Consider the following 18,581-nt stretch of genomic DNA (forward strand, 5'->3'; position numbering starts at 1 on the left):
CCTGTTCATGGATATATTACCTAATTTGGATATGGGGAAGTCTTCCCCGGCTGAATGCAATCCTAGAATTTGAATCAAGGACTAACTCTGTTCCTCCCTCCCAGCTGCTCTTCCATCCAAACCACTGTTTTCACTCATTTCACCCCCACCAAAAGTCTAGCCCTTGCTTAGAGTTGGCCAAATCACACTCAAGATAATTAAAATGCCCTTTCAAAGGAGTGGGCTCTGGGCTTTCCCAGGCCAGGGAAAAAGTGCCAGGCCATGGACACCACCTCAAAGAAATATCCCCCTATTCTCCGGAAATCCTGTAGGGAACGCATATAGAACACGTGGTTTGTCCACTGGGCTCAGTGGCACCTTCCGTCCCTGCCACAGGTGGAGATTTCTCTCTGGTTTACCCAAACTCCCAAAGGAACTGCTAAGAGCAGTTTTCCATTCTAGACTTTTCTCTTACCTGTAAAACACTTGTAAGAATAAATGAGCCAGTGAGCCAGCCAGGGCTTTCATTTATTAAGATTTAATTTCTCACGCATTCTTTAGCCAAACAAATCCAAGTACAGATCTTTAATTTTACTACTCAACAGACTAAATGGGATACGGGAACCCTAGGATAACCATCTTCTACATTTCCGCCTCTGTTTCTTGATCCCATCTATTTTACTGCTGGGCTCTTCCGTAGTTCTAAGGAAATTTCGCTATCAATGCTATGCTATCCTCTTCCAGATCAGAAAATAAAAGTTTCCCAATAGGTTTTCCAGAAGAGCAAAATTCTTATTCTTAAACCCGATAAACAGCAATAAACATGTAACCAGTATCATTCATGAACCTAAACTCTGAAGCTAAAAAACCTTTTAGAAAGCAGAACATTTGAAAAATACCAAAAAGATAAAATCTGCAATTCAGTCCTCCACTGTTTAGAGCCTTGACTGCCCTCTTCAAACACAGAGTGGAGATCTTCTTCAGACGTCACTCAGGGCAGGAGAGGCTGCTAGATGGGACACTGGAACTTTCACCGGCCGTGGCCCTAGTATCATCAGTGGCGGAAACTCTGGCCTGGGCTCGCTCTTCTTCATCTCTCAGAGCTTCCTCATACCAGGGTGAGAAGGAAGCGGGGTCGGTACCACTGAACTTGGCAAAAAACTGCAGGACTTTCATCTTGCTGGTTTCAGCGTGGGCCCTGGGACCCCACAGGAACTCATAGCATGGAGGATCACTGCTGGGCACCTGCCGGTACTCCAGGTACTTTTCCTGCACGAAATCTTTGGTGATGAGCTTCCTGGGCTCCCCATAGATGAAATCCTTCCTCCCAGCACACACTCCGATCTTATTCAGCACCTCCCAGATCCTCTTCTCAGGGACACGGTTGCCCTCCACAAAGATCATACCCAAGATAAGGATCAGGAGGCCGGTCTTGGGCATGCCCTGGTCATCACTCAGCATCCCATCGTAGGTGAGATCTAGGGTTTTGACAAGCACATAGGAGTGGCTGATGGGGTCTACTTCCTTCACTTCAATGCCAAAGACAATTTCCATGCACTCACAGGCTTTCCTGAAGATCACAGGGAAGTGGCCCTTGTGCTCTTTGATGACGCTCTGCAGCATTTCTGCCTCTGTGATAGGCTCCTTTGTTACATACTTGGCACTCAGGAACTGCACCAATTCAGCCATCTTCTGGTTTAGCACATCACTGAGCAAGGACTCAGGATCTGGTGGAGGCTGGGAGGTGCTCAGGCCCTGTTTTGGGCTGCTGGAGCCCTCCTTTGGTTTGCTCAACGGAGTGGCTTTGACGGTGGTGGAGGAGGAGCAGGCTTTCTGAGAATTCTGGCGAACACTTGGTTTTCCAGCAGGAGGCACCACCTCTGGGGTGCCCTGGATCAAAGGAGAGAGAGAGGAGGAGGCAGCTTCCTTCTCAGTTACAGGAACCTGTGCACCCACCGGGCCCTGAGCTCCTTTTTCGGCCTTAAGGCCTCCTTCAGCCTTGTGGCAATGACTCTTCTTACTGTGAGGCATGATGACTTGTGTTGGGCCAGCAGGCAGGAGTGTGGGCAGGAGGTGGGGGATGGCAACCAACTGACCTGAGGGAGACACGAATCATGTGAGAAACTCAACTCTGTCCGCTCTGACAGAAAAGGCCCCCACCTCCCAAAGATACCAGGTAAGGAAGTGGGAGGGTGGAGGGGACATCTGTATCTGACAGCCCTGCCTGGGACCTCTCACAGCTGAGAGAAAGGACAAGTTTCTGTGGGCCCTCTCCATCCTCTCAGCCTTACCTTAAGATCCTCACCTTTATACCTGGCAGGGCCTGAAACTCCTCTCTGTGATCACCACATACTGGGTCCTTCAGACCAAGGCCCTCACCTCTCGGAGAGCCCCAATCTGGAAGCAGAAGAAAGTTCAGCCTGACTGTATCTTCTGGGGTCCCCAGGGCTGACAGAAGGGATCAAGATAAATTTCTGTGGAGGTTCCTCTAGGTTCTGTGGTGGGGCATACTAACAGTCCTTCCCAAGGACTTCGTATTTATTTATTTATTTATTTATTTAGCAAAGATTTTATTTATTTATTTGACAGAGAGAGATAGCGAGAGAGGGAACACAAGCAGGGAGAGAGAGAGAGGGAGAAGCAGGCTTCCTGCGAGCACGGAGCCCGATGGGGGCTCGGATCAGGACCTGAGCCGAAGGCAGACGCTTAATGACTGAGCCACCCAGGCGCCCCAGAACTTCATATTTATTCCTGACAAGGCCTGCACCCTTTCTCCCTTCTGCATACATGGGAATGAGACTCTCAGGCCAAGGCACCCATCTCCCGGAAACCACCCACAAAGAAGTACAGACAATTGGGGGAGACACCTTGCCTAAAGGCCCTGCCCTGAGCCTCCCAAGGCTGACAACAGGGAAGGGTATCTGTGTGCTTTCTGTCTGGAGGGAGGTCCCCTTAGCCCTCCACAAGGGTCTTCATCTTATGGCCCAGCCGAGCCTAGGACTCCTCCCTCTGATGGCTTGAGTTCCCACCCCTCAAAAAAAGCCTCATTCCTTCCGACTCCCAAGATGGAGGTCCGGATACACCACATCGGGGGCTCTGCGTGGGGCTTTTAAGGCAGACAATGGGCAAGGTAGGGGTGAGGAGTGATTGCGCCCCTCAGTCCTTATTCTGGGTTCTCACCTTAATGCCTGCCAGAGCTTGGGACACGTCCCTCTAATGACCGGAGTCCGCTTCCGTCAGAGAAAGCCTCACATCCCCCAGACTCCTAAGATGGACGTCCTGATACACCACACCCGGGGCCCTGCGAGGGGCCTTCCGGGCAGACAACAAATGGCGGGTGGGGGCCTGGGCACCCTCTCTGCGGTGAGAGCTCCCCTCAGTCCTTTCTTGGAATCCTCACCTTAGCGCCAGCCAGGGCGCCTGGGACTTCTCCCTCTGGCAACCTGAATCTGCTTCCGTCAGGAAAAGCCTCCAGTCCCTCAGACTCCCAAGATCGACGTCCGGATACAGCATATCCGGGGCCCTGAGCAGAGCATTCTGGGCAGACGCTAGGGGCGGGGGGGGGAGGGGGGAAGGGATGTGGGGCAGGGTGGGGAAGGGATGTGGGGCGGGGGGGATGCCGGGGGGCACGGGGAGGCGCAAACCCTCCGAGGTGAGATTTCCCCTCAGTCTTTTTTCTGAGTCCTCACCTTAACGCCTGGCAGAGCCTGGGACACGTCCCTCCGAAGATCTGAGTCCACACCCCAACGATGAAGCCTCACGTCCCTCAGATTCCTAAGGCGGAAGTTAGGATACGTCACTTCCGGAAAGTCGGCCTGGGGCCTTCCAGGGATGACTTGGAGGCAGGGCAGGGCTGCGGGCCCCTTCTACCTGGTGAGAGGGCCCCTCGCTCCTTGTAGTTCTTTACTCCTAAGACTCCTCCCTCTGCTGACGAGAGTCCAACCCCCTCAGAGTAAACCTCACCTCCCTTAAATTCCCGAAGTCAAGACACAACACATCCCTGTACTCCGCCTGGTGTTTCCCAGGGCTGATAGTAGAGTGGGGTGGGTTCCAATCTACTCAGGTTGGGAAAACCCCTGAGTCCTTACCTTGACTTCTTGCACTGGCTGAGCGCCCTCTCTCTGTTGAGCTGAGACCACACCCATCAGGTCAAGGCCCTTATCTCCCCAAGATACTAGTGAGGCTGGGTCTTAGCATGACAGGCTTGTGTGAGGTCTGTAGGAGCTGACAGTAAGGGCAGGGTCGTTTCTTTGTGGCTCCCTATATATTGTGGGTTGGGGGTTTATACTCAGTCCTCCACAAGTACTTATATTTCTTCCTGATATGGCCTGTACCCCCTGCCTTCACAAGGCCCCTATCTCCGTGAGATGCTGACCACACAAATGTAGGTGATAGCTGAGTGGTAGTTGATACCTGTTCCTGGGGCATCCCAGGGCTGAAAGCAGGTGTGCATTCCTGTGGGGCCCCTCTGTTTGGGGTGGGTGGCTAATTCAGCCCTCCATGAGGGTCCTCACCTTGATACCTGGCAGGGCCTGGGACTCCTCCTTCTGCTGACCGGAGTCCTGCCTCCAGCTTTGTTCTTTTTGCTTATGTTTGCTTTGGCTATTCAGGGTTGTTGTGGTTCCATATAAAATTTTAGGACTGTTTTTTTTTTCTATTTCCGTAAAGAATACTTGTGGGATTTTGATAGGGATTGTATTGAATCTGGAGACCACTTTGGGTGGATTTTTTAACAATATCAATTCTTACAATCCATGAACATAGAAGTCTTTCCATTTATCTCTGTGTTCTTTAATTTCCTTCATTGATGTTATATAATTTTCAGTGTATAAGTCTTTTACCTCTTTGGTTGCATTTATTCTTAAATACTTTATTCTTTTTGTTGCTATTGTGAATTGGATTGATTTCTTAATTTCCATTTTCTTTTCTTAAAAATTGTTTTTGAAGACTTTATTCATTTATTTGAGAGAGAGCGAAAGTGATCACAGAAGGAGAGGGATCACAGAGGCAGAAGGAGAAGCAGACTCGCTGCTGAGTGGAGAGCCCGAAGCAGAACTCAGTCCCAGGACCCTGAGATCATGACCTGAGCTGAAGGTAGACACTTAACCGACTGAGCCACCCAGGCACCCTTAATTTCCATTTTCAGTTGTTCATTGTGCATAGAGACAGCACTGATTTTTGTGTTGGTTTTTGTATCCTGAAACTTTACTGAATTTCTTTATTATTACTAATAGTTTTTTGCCGTTGTTGAGAATTTTCTATTTATATGATCATGATAATGATCTGCTTAGCATTTCTTCTAAGGCAGGTCTCTTGGTGCTGAACTCCCTCAGCTTCTGTTTGAGGAAGTCTTCATTGCTTCTTCATTTCTGAAGGACAGCTTTGCCAAGTATAGTATTTATGTTCATGTATTTCATTATTAACCTTTTAATGTCCATGGGATGAGTAGTGATGGTCCCTATTTCATTTCTGATATTGGTAATTCTGTTTTTTTTCTTGGTAAGCCTGACTAGAAGTTTATCAATTTTATTGATCTTTCCAAAGAACCAGTCTTGGGTTTCATTGATTTTCTTTATTGTTTTCAATTTCATTAATATTTGCTCTGTTTTTCTCTCTGCTTTCTCTAAACTTTGTTGAGTTCTACTTTTATTGTCACTTCGGTAAAAATATATATTTTAAATCTCTCTCTGAGCTTTTTTCTTTGACCCATGAATTATTTAGAAGTGTGTTATTTAATTTCCAAATACTTAGGGGATACTCTACCTTCTTGCTATTGCTTTTTAGTTTAATTGCATTGCAGCTTATGAACATACTTTGTATGATCTCTGTTCTTCTGAATTTGTTAAGGTGTGTTTAATGGCTCTGAATCTTTTTCTGTCTTGATACATATTTTATGTCACTTGAGAATAATATACATTCTGTTGTTGTTGGATGGAGTATTTTATAAATGTCAAGTAGATCAAGTTGATTGATAGTACTGTTCGGGTCACCCGTATCCCTACTGATTTTCTGCCTGTTTGATCTATCAACTACTGACAGAGCAGTATTGAAGTCTCCAAATAGAATAGTGGATTTGTCTATTTCTCCTTTCACCTCTATCAGATTTTGCTTCACATATTCTGACACTTTGTTTTTAGTCACATATGCATTTAATATCTTCTTGGAGAATTGACTCCTTTTTCAGTATGTAATGCCCTTCTGTATCCCTAATGATCTCCCTTGCTCTAAAGTCTGCTTCTATGAAGTTAATATAGCTACAACAGCTTTCCTTTGATTATTGTTAGTATGGTATGATTTTTTCCATCCCTTTACTTTTGGCCTATCTGAATCTTTGTATTTAATATCAATTTCTTATAGACAAAATATGATTGGATATTGTTTTCTATCACTTGGTCTGTCTGTGTCTTTTAACTATGTATATAGGTCATTCAAATTTAAAGTGTTGATATAGTTGGATTAATATTTATCATGTTTGTAACTGTTTTCTATTTGCTTCATTTATTTTACATTTCCTTTTTCTCCTTTTTTCCCTCCTTCTTTGATTTTGAGTACTTAATATGATTCCATTTTAACTCCTCTTATCACTTAGTATATCAAAGATACCTTTTTACAGCTTTATTGAGATATAATTGACATATAACATTGTGTAAGTTTAAGGTATGCAACATAATAATTTGATATACATATGTATATATGCATATATGCATACATATGTATTGCAAAGTGATATGTGGTATATGGTGAGAACTTTTAAAATCTATTCTTTTAGCCACTTTCAAGAATCAACACAGTATTATAAACTGCAATTATCATACTGTATATTATATCCCTACAACTTATTCATCTTATAACTGGAAGTTTGTACCCTTTGTCCACCTTCACCCACTTCCACTCCCCCACCTCCACCCTGGCAACCACCAATCTGTTCTCTGTTTCTATGAGTTTGGTTTTTTGGATTCTACATGTAAGTGAGACCTTACAGTATTTGTCTTTCTCTGTCTGACTTATCAAATATGTCTTTATTTTTTTAATTAGAAGTATTTTTTATTTTCCTTATTTAGTGAGCTCTCCTGGTATATGAAAAACATGATTGAGAAAATTCAACTAACATTTATTGTTTTGGTGAAATATGGCATTGATTTTTTTTTTTTAAAAATCATTTGCACAAAAGCAATCTTGGTATGAAGCAATGGCATATTTCACCAAAATGTATGTCTTTAAAAGTTTTTAACAGTTTCCCTAGTTTACAATTACATTTTTAATTCATAAAAGTCTACCTTGAAATAACACTTAACTGCTTCACATGAACTACATATATTTTATTAGAGTGTTCCCAATTCCTTCCTATTATTCATTTTTCTTACACATATACTATAATCATCCAATACATTGTTACTAGGCAGTTATCAGTTAGATCAATTAAGAATAAGAAAACTAAATCATTTTATTTCTTCTTCATTTATTCCTTCTCTAATGCTCTACCCTTCTTTACGTAGATTGAAGGCTTTGACCCATGTTTTTTCCCTTCTGCCTGAAGAACTTCTTTTTAACATTTCTTTCAAGGTGAATGTATAGGCAATGAATACCCTCAGTTGTTGTTTGTCTGAGGAATTCTTTATTTTCTCTTCCATTTCTGAAGAACAGTCTTGCTGAAGATGGAATTCTAGGTTGGTGGATTTTTTTTCTTTCAATACTTTAAATGTTTCACTTCACACCTTTTTTCTGCATAGTTTCTGTAATTCTACTGTCCACTGTAATATTTATATCTATGTATTAGTTTCCTAGGGTAACCATAATAAATTACCCACAGACTGGGTACCTTAAAACAGAAATGTATTCTTTTTTATTATTTATTTATTTTAAAATATTTTATTTATTTATTTGTCAGCGAGAGAGAGAGAGTGGGAGCACAAGCAGAGGGAGCAGCAGGTAGAGGGAGAAACAGGCTCCCTGCTCAGCAGGGACTCAATCCCAGGACCCTGAGATCATGACCTGAGCTTAAGGCAGACACTTAACCAATTGAGCCACCCAGGCATCCTTGTATTCTCTTTTTTAGATTTACTTATTTATTTTAGAGTGGGGGGAGGGGCAGAGGGAAAGAGGGAGAGAGTCTTAAGCAAACTCTTCACTGAATGTGGAGCCTGATGCGGGGCTCGATCTCACAACCCTGAGATCACGACCTCATCTGAAACCGAGAGTCAGATGCTTAACCAACTGTGCCATCCACGTGCCCCCAGAAATGTATTCTTTCACAGTTCTGGAGGCCTGAAGTCTGAAATCAAGGTGTTGGCAGGACTGCACTTCCCAAGACTCTAGGGAAAAATCCCTCCTTGCTTTTTCCATCTTCTGGTTGCTCCAGGCATTCCTTGACTTGGGGCTGCATAATTTGAATATCTGCCCCCATCTTCTCATGACCTTCTCCCCTGTGTCTCTCCTTTGTGTATTTTGTATCTTTTCCTGTTCTTATGACATTTGTCTTTGGATTTAGGGCCCATCCAGATAACCCAGGATGATCTTATCTTGGTATTCTTTAATTAATTACATTTGCAAATAACTTCTCTTTTTAAGATTCTTTTTATTTATTTATTTATTTATTTATTTGAGAGAGAGAGAAAGAGCGCATGCGTGCACATGAGCTGGGGGGAGGGGCGGAGGGAAAAGGAGAGGGAGAAGCAGATTCCTCGCTGAGTGTGGAGCCTGAAGCCAGGCTCGATCTCCTGACCTGGAGATCATGACCTGAACCAAAACCAAGAGTCAGATGCTTAAGCACCCAGGAGCCCCAAGATTTCATTCTTTTTGATGGCTGAGTAAAATTCCATTGTATGTATACACACTACCTCTTCTCTATCCATTCATCAGTCTGTGGACATTTGGGCTCTCTCCATAGTTTGGCTATTATTGATAATGCTGCTATAAGCATCAGGGTTCATGTACCCCTTCAAATCTGTATTTTTGTATCCTTTGGGGTAAATACCCAGTAGTGCAATTGCTGGATCGTAGGGTACTTCTATTTTTAACTTTTTGAGGGACCTCCATACTGTTTTCCAGAGTGGCTGCACCAGTTTGCATTCCCACCAACAGTGTAAGAGGATTCCCCTTTCTCCCCATTCTCACCAACATCTGTTGTTTCCTGTGTTGTTAATTTTAGCCATTCTGACAGGTGTGAAGTGGTATCTCATCATGGTTTTGATTTGTATTTCCCTGATGATGAGTGAGGTTGATCATCTTTTCATGTGCCTGTTAGCCATCTGTATGTCTTCTTTGGAAAAATGTTTATTCACATATTCTGCCTGTTTCTTAACTGGATTATTTGTTTTTTGGGTGTTGAGTTTGATAAGTTCTTTATAGATTTTGGATACTAGTCCTTTATCAGATATGTTGTTTACAAATACCTTCTCCCATTCCATAGGCTGCCTTTTAGTTTTGTTGATTGCTTCCTTTACTGTGCAGAAGCTTTTTATCTTAATGAAGTCCCAATAGTTCATTTTTGCTTTTCTTTCCCTTGCTTCTGGTGACATGTGTAGTAAGAAGTTGCTATGGCCGAGGTCAAAGAGGTTGGCGCCTGTGTTCTCCTCTAGGATTTTGATGGTTTCCTGTCTCACACTTAGGTCTTTCATCCATTTTGAATCTATTTTTGTTTATGGTGTAAGAAAGTGGTCTGTTTCATTCTTCTGCATGTTGCTGTCCAGTTTTCCCAACACCATTATATTGTAGTTCCTTGAATGCAAATACTCAGAACAACTTTTAGCATGTGAATATCTGCATCCTCTCCATCTATGCTGCAAAAGACCTAAGTCTGGGTAATACTCTTTTTGAGATGAACATAACCCCTCAGGTTTAAAAAAATACTAGGCTACTTGGTAGGGCAAGTTTATTTTTATTTTTTTTTACTTTTATTTTATTTTTTTAATTTATTTTTTTTTTCATTATGTTCAGTTAGCCAACATATAGTAGGGCAAGTTTAATTCACTGAAGTCTTGACAGAAATGATTGCCTTGAAGCCTTGAAGGCAGTGATTTCAGGCTGAAAATAGAAATCTGAGAAGTGCAACATGGACATTGGGAAAATGAGGAGGGATGGAAAAGTTACCTAGAAGTAGCCAAGAAGTGAGTGTTCTTCAAGGCACATAAGGGAAATTTGTAGGAAAGAAGTGAGATGATTCACATATCTACCGAGACTTAAATATTAAATGTCACATTACCTTGGAGGGATCTTAGGTAAGACATCCAAAATAGTAGGTCATGCTTGCTGAAAGGTGGGAGAGAACAGCGTGAACCACTGAATGGGATGGCTATGGTGAAAGGCTTGGAGGAAGCATCCTCTCTCTGCCATATGGGCAGTCAGGATTGAACATGAGATGAGGAAAGGTGGAAGGTCATTTTGGGAAGGCTCTTTAGAGTTGTTTAAAAATGCTCTCTTTCTCCAGTTAGAGAATTTTATCTTTCAGGATCCCCTTACACTGCACCCCCCACTCCCCGAGGTATCAAGAGTGGTGCTTTTTAATGTTCAAGCTACCCAAGAGTTACCATTGCCAGGGAAATTCCTTGGTGACAAAACAAAGCCTAAGGGTATGGTTCTTCACTGTCCTGGGGAGGGATATATATAGGGAAATGACAAAAATTATTTAGACATTCAGAGAACTGAAACCTTTGTCATTTGGCTCTGGTGAAATATATAATCAGTTTTAGCATGCACCTGGAAATGTAGAACTAAAACATTAATGAATCATCATTCCAAAGTTTTCATGTTTAAAAACTAAACATCCTATCTTATTGAATTTGGGAAATCTTTAGTATTTCTTCAAATAATTTAAGACAAATAGTTTAGCATATATATATATATATATAGCTAAGAAATATGCTTAACAATGGGAACCATGTTAAATAGAGCTTAGCAGAAGTATATCTCTTTTACCATAAAAATAATGCACTCCACCTTGTAATATTTCTAGACAATTGAGACATGCTTAAAACAGATAATAAAAGCCACATGCATTTCTTTTCCACTTACACCCCCAGAATTTACCACTGTGAACAATTTCTATATATTCTTCCAGAGGAGTTTTATATGTATACTAACATTTATATGAAGAATTTTAAATTATGATATCTTCTTGGACTTACTGTTCTGCATCTTGGTCTTACACTTAACATTAGATCTTGGACATTTTTCCACGTTAATATATATCTGACTATCTCTTTATTTTCATTGACTGAGTAATACGGTCTTTAGGAATTTTCTAGTTTCTTATATTACAAATAATATGGCAATAAACATTCTTCTATCTTAGTGTATTTACGTGACAGTTTTTGTAGGATAAATTCCCATAAATGGAATTGCTTGATCAAAAATTTATGCACATTTTATAATTTGTTAGTTACTGTCACATTTTCTTGCAAAATCATGCCAATTTATACTCTCACAGTGTTCAAAAACACTTGTTTCTCTTACATTCTTGCCAACACATTTTAATCTTTGCCAATATGATTGGAGAAATGACATCTGAGAGTTTTAATTTGCCTTTTACAATTATTAGTAAAGATGGTTTTAAATGCATATTGGACAGTTTTATTTCTTATTCTGTGAATTCCTTTTTGCTTGCTTGCCTGTTTTCTATTAGGGTTGTCTGTTTATTTTCTTTGTTGTAGTTGTTAATTTAACAGCAACAATGATAGGTAACGTTGTTAGAGCACCTGTGTGCCAGAAATACATTAAATACTTTATATTTATTATTTTATTTATTCTCCACAAGAACCCAAAAGGGAAAAGAATACATTGGCTCTACCTGACAACAAAACTTAAGTACAGAAAGGTGAAGTAACTTGCCCAAGGTCATATAGTAAGTAGCTGCATTGGAATTTGAACCCTTGGAGTTTGTATCCATAGCTTACTCTCCTAGTTGGAATTACATTGAATTTATACATTAATTTGGCAAGAATTGATAGCTTTACTGGGATTTCCCCTGACCACTGCTCTCCATTTGTTTAGATTTTAAAAATACCTTTCAATTAAAATTTTATAACTTTGTGTATGATGGTCTTGCACATCTTTCATTGGATTTATTTCTAGGTACCTAGTATTTTTGTGGCTAATAGAAAATACATTAAAATTTTCCTTTTTTAGGGGCACCTGGGTGGCTCAGTCGTTAAGCGTCTGCCTTCGGCTCAGGTCATGATCCCAGGGTCCTGGGATCGAGCCCCGCATCGGGCTCCCTGCTCGGCGGGAAGCCTGCTTCTCCCTCTCCTGCTCCCCCTGCTTGTGTTCCCTCTCTCGCTGTCTCTCTCTCTGTCAAATAAATAAAAAAAATCTTAAAAAAATTTTTTTTTTCTTTTTTAAAAAAGATCTTTTTTTTTAAAGTAATCTCTACACCCAATGTGGGGCTCGAACTCACAACCCTGAGATTAAGAGTAGCATGCTCCACTGACTGAGCCAGTCAAGTACCCTGATATTAAAATATTAAAATTTTTCAATTGCAATTTCTAACTCTTTATTGCTAGTGTGTAGAAATGAAATTGATTTTTGTATGCCAATACCACTTTCGGCAAGGTAAATGAACCCACTCCTTAGTTCCAAAAAATGTGTCTGTATGTTCTCTTGGTTTTTTATGTAGATAAACTTATCTGTGATTAATATCAGTCCTGTTTTCTTCCTTTCCAAACCTAACACCTTTTGTTTCTTTTTCTTGTCTTACAGTGCTAGGAATTCTACTACAGTGTTGAATAGATAAAATTCTAGTCCATTTTTTAACAGCTAGACTCTTATAGATTCACAATGAACATATCCACATTAAAAGCAAGCCCCTCACTTAATCAATCTGCTACCAGTTATATAGCAGTTCTATAGCATTATATTTATTTAATTATATTTATTATATATATTATATAGCATATCTACCAGTTACATAGCATTAGTATGTGTCAGGTACTATTCTGCATGCTTTCTATATGTTAGCTCATTAAATCCACCTAAAATTCTGTGAGGCAGGGACAAATGTTATCTTTATTCTGTAGGTGATGAATCTAAGGCACCCAGAGAATATGTGATTTGTTCCATGTCACATGACTAGTAAGGGACAGCGTCCACATGGTGTGGTTCTAAAGTCCATCGTTTTTTTTTAAATTTCTTCTTTCTTTCTTTCTTTCTTTCTTTCTTTCTTTCTTTCTTTCTTCTTTCTTTCTTCTTTCTTTTTTGAGAGAGAGAAAAAGAGAAAGAAAGAACAAGCAGGGAGGAGGGTCAGAGGGAGAGGGAGAAGCAGACTCTGCCGAGCAGGGAGCCCGTTGTGGGGCTTGATCCTAGGACCCTGAGATCATGACCCAGGCCAAGGGCAGACGCTTAACCAACTGAGCCACCCAGGCGCTCCCTAAAGTCCATCCTTTTAACTACTCTGCCAAACAGAATTAAAATTATATTATAATGCATTTACTTTTTTAAAAAAGATTTTATTCTTAAGTAATCTCTACACCTAACTTGGGGCTCAAACTTACAACCCTATCAAGAGTTGCATGCTTTACCGACTGAGCCAGCCAGGCGCCCCTTCTAATGCATTTACTTTAAGTAGTAGATGGAACTGTAATGTCACTTGCCTATTTTAAAACAACAATTGGTATAAATTATGTTTATCTTGAAGGTGTGGAAAAATGCAAACCATCTTAAATCATATGTATATGGAAATATAAAAAGAGGTCTCCTCTTGCCCGTTGGTGTCTTAATCTTCCTTTGCCTATATGATCACATGCAGACCATGTGAGCTGGGTTCTCCAATATGGTGAGTAATTAAATACCAAATGGCCATCTAAAGTAGAACAGTGATCAAAGCATAGTGAGTAGATTGCTTAGGTGTATGTAATAGTGAATAGTGTATTTTTCCCTAAAGAGTTTATAACCAGGACTTCTACATACAAAATCTGGTTAGTTTAAGAAGACTCACTGGTGTTTCCAAAATTGGTGTGGTATCACTGGCAGATCTTTTTGTTCATGTGTAATTATACTTGGGTAGTATTTCTAAGATAGAGAGGAACATTTTCCTATCCAGAGCCAGTCAGAAGCAAAATGCCAGTGCCACTCATATGGACTGAGTCCATTTTGCAGCCCCTGTAATGGAATGATGGGTTGACAACTAACAATGTGAACCTGCTTATAGGAGCTTTGAGCCACTTATTTATATGATCCACTTATTTATAACTTATGAGTGACAATGAGTGGGTGAAAGTCATGCAGCTTTTGTTTTGATTGCATTTCATCTGGAAGCACAAATGAGACTTCTATATAGGTGACATTTGCTATAGTTTTATATAGGTGACATTTTTATATAGGCGTATATAGCGCTTCTCAAACTAATCTGGTGCTGGTATCATGAGAGTTGGCAATGTGTGGTCTGTGGAAAAAGGAATTCCATAATCAAATTAATTTAGCCATTTTACCCTATCCTACAGCTTGATCATACTTCTGTCCTGTTTAAGATTATCCTTCAAATGAATACTTAACAGCTCTCCAATGTCCAATCTCAGATCTCCCTTTTCTTCTTTTTCATCAAACCATGTGTAATGAATACACCTTAAGGAAAATGAGCGTGTTCTTTGTATTTTATTAAGATATTTTTAGTCCTAAGATATTTTTAGTCCTAGCAGAAATGACAAACATGTAACCCAGCAGTAACAAAACTGTATCATAAGTGGTAGACTAAAGCAGATAATGATACAAATACATATGTAGTAGAAAAGGGAAACCTAAGTCTTCTGGGTAATTTGGGAAGGTTTCATAGAGGTGGTGGCCCTTAGGTTGAGAATAAAAAGATGCATAGGAGTTTTCTAGGCAGACAAGGGTCCTTAAGTGCAGGTTATTTTTTTAAGATTTTATTTATTTATTTACTTATTTGAGGGAGAGCACACCTGGATCAGGGGAGGGCAGAGGGAGAGGGAGGGAGAGAATCTCAAGCAGACTCCATGCCAAGCGTGGAGCCCGATGTGGGGCTCAGTCTTACCACCCTGAGATCATGATCTGAGCTGAAATCAAGAGTCGGATGCTCAACTGACTGAGCCACCCAGGCACCCCAAGTGCAGGTTATTTTTTAAGTCAAGGGTATAGTTGTTCTCACCTCTTAGTGCTCAGCATTAAATCATTCTTCCACTGCTGACTTCTTTCTTGGCCTGTTCCACTGTACTTTAGGAATCTTTATTCCATGGTAAATAAATCCCCCAATATCCAGAACTTCTACATAGAATACTTTGCTCTCAAGACATGAAGAAGTGTGAAAAACCATAGCAAACTGTCTCCCAACACTTGTCATCTGAACTGTAGACTGATACGTATTCAACTGAATACGAGATATCTTTACTTGGGTATCCTGAAAGAAACTTTAAACATGTTCAAAATTGAATTCTTTTTCTCCCAAACATCTGCATAACCTTTTCTGGTATCTTCACTTCTAGCCCAATGACTGAAGGCTATGAGTCACGTATAGAACCCTACAGAAGCAAAGAAGAGGGAGGACCCTAACTCTGCCTTTGGTGTCTTGAGGGTGGGCATCAGGGAAAGCTTTACAGAGGGCATGACACTGAGAAGAAACCTAGTAGATAAAAAAGAAAGTGAAGGGTGTTGAAAGAAGATAGAACAGTGTACCCAAAATACATGCATTTAGGAAACTATGGAATGTTGAAGACTTGCAGATATATGGTATGGCTAGGCAAGGTGGGTCGGGGCAGAATCAGACTCCAGAGGAAGGCAGGCAGGCAGCTGCACACGGTGTCAATCTATTACAGGCACTAAACCATTGAAATGTTAAATAGTAAATGACACCAGTTAATTCAAGTTTCTGTCTACAATTCATTATATAGCAATCAGACCCCCTCTGCCTGAAATATACAGCACCTCAAGTAGAAATAAAAATGTTCCTAGTGGTGCTGACTTCTCATTGTTGAATGGATTTTGTAACAGACTCATGTAAGTTGCAGGTTCCAACTACAGGTGACACAACTAAATCCAAGACCAGTTATAGGACAGCCACTTAAATTCAGCAGCAAATTTTAGGACTATTTGTTTGGAGTAAGGAATTTCATCTAGTAGCTACATTTTAAATGACTCACTGTGACTCCCAAGAAGTTGTCAGGATTTGGAAATTGTATGGAATAAATTAATGTCATAAATCCTTTACCTTAAACATAAAGAAGAATAAAATTTTATTAGGAAATTCATTTCTTCTCATCCTCATTTTTAAAAATGGCTGAAGAAGTATTTAAAGAATATTGATTTGATTGGGTGACAAATTATTAGCTATCCTAGCAGTGCTATTTTTTTTATCATTCTGGCTCTGAATATAGGGGAGCAATGAGATAGGGGGCTGCAGAGATCAGCAGGGGACAGATAACTAGCAGGCCATATAAGCAACATAAATATGAAATTTATCCTATGTGTCATTGGGATCCATGGAAAGGATTAAGCTAAGAGATTGATGTAATCCCATTTACATTTCAGACAAATCACTCTGCTAGTCATGCAGAAGGTAGCCTGAGCAGGGAGAGGAGGGAGTACAATTAAAGGCCAGAAAACCACTTAGGAGGCTGCTGACATAGTCTAGGGATGAAATGATGAGGTATTGAACTAGTCAGTGCTTGTAGGAATGAAGAGGATATTCAGAATCTCTTTTAAGAGACAGATGCTGCAAGACTTGGTGACTGGTTGGGTGTGGGGGATGAAGTGGAGGTATGAGTCCAGAAAGACTTATTCATCCATTCATTCCCAAAATATATTGATCTCCTAATTTGTGCCAGAAACTGCTAGAGCCTACAAATCCATAGATAAGTAAAACACAATCCCTGTCTTCTGGTAAAAGAAATAGACATGCATATAAGTAATTATAAGGCAGCATGATAGGTCTGTAGTTAAATTATGTACAAGCTACTAATGGGGAACGAAGAGGAGGAAGGGATTTACTCTACCTGGGAAATTTGAGGAAGGCTCCAGAGAAGAGGTACCCTTTGAGTCAAGTCTTCAAGAACATATAGGAGTTCCTATAAAATCATTCCTGGAAGAGGGAGCTATGTGTGCAAAGCAGACTCATAACTTTAAAGCAATATAACCTTATTTGGATAATGAAACTTCAGGTTGTTCAACCTGACCATGTGGGTGAATGAAGGGGTGAAGGATGAGAGAGGCCATATGCAATTAGAATGGCTAGCTCATAAAGTGCTTTGGAACACCCCATGCTGATGAGTTTGACCTTGTCCTAAAAGCAATGAGTAGTCATTGAAGGCTTTAAAAGAGAGAAATGGCATGGTCTGCATTGTGTTTTAGAAAAAGTCCTATTCTTTGAGGCAGAATTCTGCAAAGTTGATCATGCTTTTTTGTGTGTTTCTACAGTACTTACTATTTTATCACTTATCACACTTGAGTCAGATTGAAAGGGTTTGAATCCTGGATCCATCAGCCACTTACCATTGGACCTTGGGCAAGTCAGTTTCCCATTGATTCTTTTTCCTCTTCTTTTGAATGAGATATTAATAGTACCACCCCACTCGTTCCTGGTGGGGATTCAAAGAAATAATGTATGTAACAGTGCCTTAAATACCATAGGCACAAAACAAATAACACTATGATTGTTGTTTGCGTGTTTCCAAGATAATATACCCTACCAGACTTTGACCCTTCCAAGGGTAAGAATTGTGCCTATATTTGTTTCCAGGCTCTAGCACAGTGCATAGCTATGGTGGACAAGATAATGTGCCATCCAGATCCCTCTTTTTTTAATTTAATTTTATTATGTTATGTTAATCACCATACATTACATCATTAGTTTTTGATGTGGTGATCCATGATTCATTGTTTGCGTATAACACCCAGTGCTCCATTCAATATGTGCCCTCTTTAATACCTATCACCAGGCTAACCCATCCCCCCACCCCCACCCCTCTAGAACCCTCAGTTTGTTTCTCAGAGTCCATAGTCTCTGAGTGAAAGACTTCCTGCCCCAGCTGTTAGGAGACCTGTCAGCAGACAGTCTTCAGTTAGCCCCTTCAGAGATCACCTCAGCTACACAGAGCTGCCTTGATCAAGTTCACATCCCTTCCCAAGGTGGCTGAGACACAGTGAGTAGGTGATTTAGACATCTGTAGGCCTGGTAATATCCATCCATGGAGAGGGCAGCTATAGCTTCAGAGAGCGTTGTTGGGTTAGACAAGGCCATCATTGGGCTGCATCATAACTTCTCCCACTGCCCACTCCTACCTTCTTCCTCTCCCTTCCATAGATGTTTATCTCAAGGGCAATCCTTAGTAAACATCCTGCACATTGAAGTCCATCTCAGAATTGTCTTCCTAGAGAATGCAACTCACAATTGTGGCATTTAATAGGTAGTCAAAAAGCTAGTTAAATGAATGAATGCTCATCCTATTTCTGCTGCTGAATGTGAAAATCATGGGCTTTGTGTGTTATTTAACCTTTCCTCCTTTCATCTTTATGGGGTTGTAGTAAACAATGTGCTCCAAAAGGAGAATATACTCTTAGGTATGTGAATCCAGGAATAAATTATACTCTGGCAGAGTGCAGACTTTCTGTGCCAAAAGTATTTCTGTTGGCTTCTCTCTTTATAATTAAACCATGTTCATCCT

At 40.7% G+C, this 18,581-nt stretch overlaps 1 protein-coding gene across 4 annotated transcripts in view; it reads right to left on the bottom strand.

The window, feature by feature from the left end:
• Nucleotides 1–501: 501 nt before the first annotated feature.
• The window catches only part of LOC102728655 (putative MAGE domain-containing protein MAGEA13P), a 235,361-nt gene continuing 217,281 nt past the window's right edge, over nt 502–18,581 (bottom strand). For 2 of the 4 annotated variants that reach the window (XM_081809403.1, XM_081809402.1), the window contains 2 exons: nt 3,669–3,753; nt 502–2,075 (listed from right to left, as the gene is read on the bottom strand). In XM_081809403.1, coding sequence (XP_081665529.1) covers nt 967–2,010 — 1,044 coding nt within the window. In that variant the 5' untranslated portion in view covers nt 2,011–2,075; nt 3,669–3,753 and the 3' untranslated portion in view covers nt 502–966. Of the gene's footprint in view, nt 2,076–3,159; nt 3,351–3,379; nt 3,496–3,668; nt 3,754–18,581 lie in introns of those variants that run through there. The other 2 variants (XM_031038659.2, XM_031038661.2) reach the window with 2 other exon arrangements.

The sequence above is a fragment of the Leptonychotes weddellii genome, chromosome X (genome assembly GCF_054177405.1).
Source record: "Leptonychotes weddellii isolate Sample4059 chromosome X, ASM5417740v2, whole genome shotgun sequence".
In the NCBI taxonomy this organism is placed as follows: domain Eukaryota; kingdom Metazoa; phylum Chordata; class Mammalia; order Carnivora; family Phocidae; genus Leptonychotes; species Leptonychotes weddellii.